Source organism: Ursus maritimus, unplaced genomic scaffold, assembly GCF_017311325.1.
Source record: "Ursus maritimus isolate PB19 unplaced genomic scaffold, ASM1731132v1 scaffold_23, whole genome shotgun sequence".
Taxonomy (NCBI): Eukaryota; Metazoa; Chordata; class Mammalia; order Carnivora; family Ursidae; genus Ursus; species Ursus maritimus.
Window position 1 is genome coordinate 10,424,097 of NW_024424786.1, and position 7,861 is coordinate 10,431,957.

The 7,861-nt window shown below is 36.7% G+C and overlaps 1 protein-coding gene across 1 annotated transcript; it reads right to left on the reverse strand.

Annotated features, from left to right (window-relative positions):
- Positions 1-4,621: 4,621 nt before the first annotated feature.
- FANCF (FA complementation group F) lies at positions 4,622-7,639 on the reverse strand. The gene has a single exon (XM_008686897.2). It carries the CDS (start codon positions 7,582-7,584, stop codon positions 6,511-6,513), a length of 1,074 nt encoding a protein of 357 aa, XP_008685119.2. The 5' UTR covers positions 7,585-7,639; the 3' UTR covers positions 4,622-6,510.
- Positions 7,640-7,861: the final 222 nt, after the last annotated feature.

A 7,861-nucleotide genomic window follows, 5' to 3' on the forward strand; every position in this document is an offset into this window, starting at 1 on the left:
TTTATCTCCTAAAGGAAACTATAAAATAATTTATAGTCTGCATTGTTTTCCCTTTTCTTCATTTTGATAGTCAATATATTAGTAATAGATTATTTGAGATTTTACCTTAACAACCATTGTGGATTCAAATTCAGTTAACATTTTTAAGGTACCTAATATATCTAAGATTAGCAAACACCTTTTACCCATTCTTGTCCATGGCTGCATCTATATTCAGTGAAAGCTAACAGTGGGCTGTTTTCTTATTCCATTTTGGCATATTGTCAATGCTTATAAATGTATGCATAGTCTCAAACAGAATCTTACAAAATAAGTATTGATAATATGTCAGATGGTTGGTATAATAATGAATATTTCTACAGCTATCCCATAGAGATTTAACAACTATGGAAGGTAAAATATCCAATATTGATTTACATATATATCCATACTCTACATATTGCTTTCCAGATGTACTTTCTTTTAAAAAATGAAAAATTTGGCTCATAACATAAAAATATGTAAGCTAAATAAATTGGTTTATAATCAGTTTTAATGCATTAAATCACAGACTGACATATAAGTAGATGATCAAATGCTATTTGAATAAATGAGTGAAAATCTCCGACGTAAATATGAAACTGAAGGCTACAGTCAGGAGGCGTTGTTTGTAGTGATAAGCAAATAAATATGCCTTTATGATAAATTTATTTTAAATATTGATGTGTAAGCCCCTAATTTCAGTACAAATTTCAGATATGTCCCTAACATTGAGATTATAATAGACCTCATTCAGAACTTGATAATCCTATCTGTAGTACTTGCATAAATGTAAAATACTGATTATTCACTTTTTATATCCCTCTGCTTATACTTCTGAATTACTATATATAAAATTTTTCTAAGATTAAAGTCCTGATCATCCATGAGATAAAAAGATAAAACCACAATGAGACTTTAAAACACCGTAAGCTCTTTTGAACTCAAACCTTTACCCCAATATTGAGAGTAACGAAGCTTCAAGAACCAGTCGTATACACATTAATTATTGTAATTATTCAAGCTGCTTTCCCTTAGGGCCACCAGATTTCTAAGCCGAAAGGGCATTCTTAGCCCACTATGACAATTAGCACCTGATAAATGATGCTACTGCCACACTTCTAAGATAGTGATTGATCATTTCCAATTAATTCCTGAGAGAAATCAATGCTACCTTCCTAGAGCATTTACGTTAACTAATTTATGTTAATATAAATATCCTATATCCACAATTATCTAGGGAAGATGAGCCATTCTATTTATAACTGGCTACTACTTTAGAGCATCAGTATACTGTTTCAGAGCTCCAAACAGAGTAACAAGTCATAAAACTCTGACTCTGTAACAGAGTTATAAAAACCACGTGAAATTGAGCAATTTAACCACAGTAACTATATCTTGACATCGATGAAGATTGACCCATATCAAATGCAACAAAGAAGCTTCAGAAGATTTTTCAGACTATGGGGTTACAGCTTGAAAATGCTTCCACATATTGAGGTCTCCACTCTTTGTTTGGATTTGCCCTCCTTTTTGTTTGGATTTGCCACTAGGAAAATTATGTTTTTTAAAGATATGACCCAAAGGGTAACTCTCTAAAGACATGTTTACTCCATTCCTATTCCTATTTTATTATTTACTCCATTTCCATGCATTCATAAATAGTTATTAACTACTTAATATGCCAGTATGTCTAATGTTATGGAGAGGACAAATAACTTGATACCAGAAAATTATCCTTTGAACTTGGCAGCAAGTATTGAGGGCAGAAGTTAAGCTGGTATGGGTTAAAGGAAAAATGAAGACTTCCACTTCTGGCAAAGCCATAACTGTACATTCAGTAGGGCTCAACTGCTACAAACATTTAGATTCTCAACAAAACATACTTTTAATACTTTTGGGATTTTAGGAAATAAAGGAAATTTCCAAGCTACCTCTTTCACCCTACCTCTCCAACCCCTTGCCAAAAACATAGGTGAGTAGCATGCAAACATGCGGCTTCTTCTTTGAGCCTACAGCAGTTGTTCTAGTTGTCCTCAGCCATATGATTCAAAGTAGTTCACTAGCACCATATCGACATTCCAGTTCGCTGGAAGGGAGAAACAGGGCATAAGGGCAAATAATTTCATATTCCTAGAGTGTGAATCCTAAGTTGTGCATATCAATTCTGCTTATATACAGCTGGTCAAAATAGTGTGAGGGCCATACCTAACTGCAAAAGATACTAGAAATTTACTCTCTAATTGGGTAGCCATTTCTAGCTGAAATGTGGGAATGAGATATCCAATATCAAAAAAGATATATGTCAAAACATGAGACTTGCAGTGAAAGCAGAATCCAGAAGAAAATTTAAATGTTATATAATAATACAAAAAGAAAAGTTACAAATAAGCTAGATGTCCTTAAGAAGTAAGGAATGAACAGAATAAAACAAAGAAAATAGATAAAATAAGAGCATAAACTTTTGAAAAGGAAAAAATGTATGATAAAGTATTAGTTTACTGGTAAACATTATGTAACATTTAATATTTTAAGAGACTAAACAAAAAAAAAGCAAAGACACTAAGTAAAAAAAACAAATGAAAGAGAACTATAGATACACTAATGATGAAAAAGCTAAGAAGATATAGCAATAAAAAAAGAAACCACTTTGTTCCAATAAATTTGAAAAGTTAGATGAAATAAATTTTTAGATAAATGTAACTTACTAAAACTGACTTAAGAAGAAATAGAAGTGTGAACAGCTCTTATAACCCCTAACAAACTTAAAAATTTTAGTTAAGTAATTAAAAAAAAATAAAGTTCAGATTGTATTAGAGAATAATTCTACAAAATTCTCAAGGAATTGGTCATTCCAATTTTATAAAACCCTTCCATACAACAAGAAAAATAGAAACAGTCCATAATTCGAATGATGGACAATATAATCTTAATTCCAAACAAAAGTAAGAAGAAAAAATTACAGGCCAACTTTACTTATGAACTGAGAATCAAAAATCTAAACCAAATATACATGGAATGTTAAAAAGTTAATACATTTGACTAAGTTGAATATCCCAGAAATGCAATGACAAATTATCATTAGAAAAGTTAACATCATAAAGGTGGAAATAGACCCCAACATTTTCATCTCATGAAATGTAGGAAAAGCATTTAACTAATATCTATTTAGGCCTTAAGTGCAGATTTTCCTTATTTTATTTTTAAAGACTAAAAATGAGAATGTTTGATAACTTTATAAAATCTAGAAGTGGTATGTACATTTATTATAGCTACAGAAATAGTGGACATATGACCAAAAGATGGAAAAGAATGCAGAGACATTAAAATAGTACCAAGGTGACAGAATATTCCTTTAATATTGTTATTATGTTATTTATACAACAAAAATGTATTTACTATATTAAACTCTCAACTTCATTTTAACCTCATTTTCTTTTTAAATTTATTTTAATGGTCAAATCTGAATAAAAAGTTTCATTCTTAGTTCTCATTATATTTTTATGTATAGTTGCTTTTCATAAATATTCATGGATTAAATGTAGATCATAATTTACAAACATGTATTCATGTTTATCAACCTAAAGAGAAAATAAGTGAATATGCTTATTTATAACTTCTGACATCATTTTCATATGTATTGTCATATTATCTTTTAATTATGCTAAATAGTAGAAAAGGTAAATTTTTCCATTTAACAGATGAATAAACTCTCATTCAGAGAGTGAAATAACTTGGTAAAAGTTATAGCAGGTGGTAATAACCCAAATTTAAAGAATACTGAAAAAATATAGGGAACAAACTAAGGGTTGCTGGAGGGGAGAACGGGTGGAGAGGGTGGGATAATTGGGTGATGGGCATTAAGGAGAACACTTTATGGAATGATCACTGGGTGTTATATGCAACTGATGAATCACTAAATTCTACCCCTGAAACTAATAATATACTAGATGTTAATTAAATTGAATTTAAATAAAATATATATAAACACACATATATATGTTTCCCATGTACCAGACCCCGTGTTAGCTGGAGTTTACAATGATGATACAGACCTTTTAACTAAATATTGGTTTTCAAATCACCAATCACCTAAAATCACCTAGAAGATTTGTGGAGCAATTTAAGGTAGAAAAGGTCCAGATCTACATTGGCTTTACCACATAAGAGCCATACAATGTTGTACAAATGTTGAGACTCAATTCCTGAGTCTCAGTTAATAAAATTGGAAGCTCACAGCACATTGCCCTGTCTTACAGAGGTTCTGCTAGATGATTTAATTGTAAAACTTTGTAAACTATATGACACCATACATGTGCCAAATTTATTCACCAAAAGCCAAATCTTAGGCATTTTCCATTAGAATCAGTAGACAGCAGCATTTAGATTTGAAATACCCTTATGTACTCAATATACAACTAGCCCGAGAAATGCTGAGAGCACTGAGATGTATGCCTTCAGATAATACTAACAGCAATACAACAGACATGAAGTCATTTTATTTGCCAACTCATGAGAAGCTTGAAGTTATTTACTTAATTTCCCATTCCTTCCTCTTTTTCTTATAGATTCCTAGAGAAGTAAGATTGCTATAATCAATAGCATATTTTCAAATATTTAATTCTGTTTAAAATAAGATAAAGAATACAGATTAAGGTTCTAATCTAGGTTACATTTATGCAAACATTTGGAGTACCTACCACATGCCAGGCACTGTGCTAGGCTCTGGGCAAAAAAGAAAACAAAACAGATACGGCCTCTGTGTTCATGTTGCTTATTTTCTGTGTGCCCTTGGGCATCCTACCTTTCAGCCTATACCCTGATTTATAAGAATACAGTCTTGATATGAAGATTAGACAAGATTATCTATGTAATGAATATAACATAGAGTCTAAAATAAGATATGCTAAAGTATAAAAATGGATTTTAAAGTTTTCTTAAATCTATATCAATTTTTATCATTTTAAATAAGAATGTGCAATATAGCTGCAGAAATAGGGAAATAAGTTTACAAACTGTCATTCTCAAACTAAAGCTTAGAGTTAGGGGGGATTTAGGGTTATGGGTCAATATTAGGACTTGCCCCCATAGAACTTCATTAGGTTGTTTCCTGAAACAGTTCATGTAACCAACAGAAGGATTTGCCTTTCTTCTTGCATTAATGGCAAGCAATCTAAAAGATGGTCTACACGGATTGGAGGTAGAAAAAGGAATCAGACCACAGGAAAAAAGAACCTGCTACTGTCAACCCAGGATTATCTAAAAAAAAAAATGTATGTATACATGCTAGTGGAAGAGTAGCTTACTCCACGTTCTATTATAGAATTAAAAATTCTACAAGATTTCATTCTAACTACATTTCTGAAATTAGAAATTAACTTTCTGAACATCCCTATGTTTTCAAAAAAATCCTGCTACCAACTAACTTGGATGGGGACAAAAATATCTTTATGAATGCTAAGTTATATTCCCCTAATAAAAGTTAATAAAAGTCTTCAGTTTGGTGATTGGGAATCACTCTACCAGTTGTGGAGCATCTGGGTAAACTCACAAAATTAGGTTCCTATACACACGAGACAAATATTCTAAACAGTCCCCATAGAGCAGCCACTAAGGAAAAAATGAGGAAATTTAACTATTTTAAACACTTCGTTTAACATATGTGGCAACTGTAGCACCAAGATTGTGATTAATTAATCTAGTCAATGGCTGAAACGCTAAAGTCTGGGTCTTCTAATTCATATTTGGTTTGATTCTTTTACCATCAAATGCTAAATCCACAGGCATATATTTTTATCTACTATACTTTAAGCATTTTTTTTTTTTTTGTCATCCTTAAGTCAGTGCTTAAGTATTGTTTGGTTAAAAAAAACTGGTCTCTGAATTTCAGAGAGTAGTGATTTGCAGAAATACGAAACTTGTTGAACAACACAATTTTAATACATGTTGAAGGTGGTTAATTGGTTAGGATATTAGGTTAAAAGGCCAAAGTCCAGGGTTTGAACTCCAAATAGGCCAGTTAGCTTTGCAAATGAACATTTTTTTGACAACGCATGTTGTTGGTTAAAGAAAACTCTTCACTACTGAGTAGTGGGTAAGGGGGGGGGGACCTACAAAAGCCATACTGATAGGAAAAAAGGTGTTTTGTCACTTTGAAAAGTACACATCTTTTCAGCATTCTTAGAAAGGGGACTTCTAATAAGCAAACTATTGTTAATTTCATGGCTTTAAGTAGGATACTTCCAACGTCACTCCTCTATCCACAAAATCCAAGACAGTACAAGCCAGTTCCCTTACAAATTCTAAGTTATAATTCCATCTATTATAAATTAGCACCTAAAATAATATTTTGGATACATGAACGTATAGATCTGGTGCAAGTACTGGAATTTTAATTTTGTGCACCATACATATAAGTAATAACAGAACACTGCCCATAGTGACTGGGGCCTGGGCTGAGACCTAAAACTTTTTTTTTCCCCAAATGCACTATCATGACCCGCTCCCAAGAGCTAAGAACAGGTCTGTCCAGATGCTGAGACCAGGGACTTGGAAATCTCCATCCTGCGCCTTACAGGACTCCAGGGCAGTTAGAACTTCATCTTTCAGAGGTGGAGGGGCCTGACAGAGGCTTTGAAACCTGCCGTACAACTCCTCCCAGGACACGTGTTGGGGCTCAGCTCCAACCCAAGTGCCTTTCTGAAGGTCGTAGTGCAGATGTCGACCCCAGTCTGTAAGCAGACCCAGATAGGCCCGGGAGAACTCTGGATGGCGGCCTGCCACCGAAGCTAAAAGCCCGACTGGGAGGTCGTGGCAAAAGGCAGCCATGACATCTGACCTCGCCAAAAGCCAATGGACCAGCTCCTGACCCCCCTCTCCGGGCGTTTTGGGGGTGTCCAGCTCCAACTCTTCTCCTTGGGGCCGGGGAGACGACGGGGGAAGCAACAGCGCGGCCGCTATCACCTTCAGAAAGTTCTTCTGAGGCAAGCGATCCCACAGAGTGCTAAGAAACCTGCTGCGGCCCTCGGCTTCGGCCTTCGGCACCTCCCCCAGACGCTCCAGCAGCAGCTCCGCCTGGGTCTTCAGCACGGACTCCTCAAGCACCGAGTTCTCTCCGTAGCCATTGAAAAGCAGCATGTGGACGGCGGAGCGGCGGCGGGCGAGGCGGGCCAGGCTGCCTTGGAGGGTCTCCTCGTCGGCGTCCGGGACGCCAGGGCCCGGAAAGAGCTGCTGCAGCAGGTAGTGACAGGCTGCATCCCCGAGAGCTCGGTTCTCCAACAGGCGCAGAGAGAGCAGGAGATCACAGCGCCCCAGGGCCTGGAAGTTCAACCCGGGGACTGCAGCGGACCCAGAGGCGCCCTTCTGTCTCCACTGGCTCCGCAGCCGCCGTTCCAGAGCTGTGCGAATGCGGACATGGCGGCCAAAGCGCCTGTGGACGTGGCGCAGGTAGCGAGCCCACTGCAAGGCCCTTCGCACCGTCGTGGGGTCCCAGGTGCTGACGTGGGTCGTGCGGGAGACGGCCAGAAGCTCGGAGAAGCGCTCCAAGTGCTGCAGGAGCGATTCCATGGGGAAGTGCTTACTTCCGCGTTCACCTTGGAGACGCCGACTCTCTGCGTGCCGATTGGAGCGTCCGTGTAAGGACACGCCTCTCCACAATGCTATTGGATAAAGTCCCTATCAATCTGACAGCGGCTTTAATCCGGGTATTTTGGCCCCGGGAAATTTAAACTGGGGATACGGCCCGACGGTTTTACTTTCGCCGCCAATATTAAGGACGATCTTAGGGCTAGAGGAGAATAAATGTGGGGCGTCCTAGGGAAAGTTCTCAGAGCCACGTGTGATA

Bases quoted from the DNA above. Each gene is read 5' to 3' on its own strand.
- FANCF (XM_008686897.2), bottom strand. From the start codon at position 7,584: ATGGAATCGCTCCTGCAGCACTTGGAGCGCTTCTCCGAGCTTCTGGCC.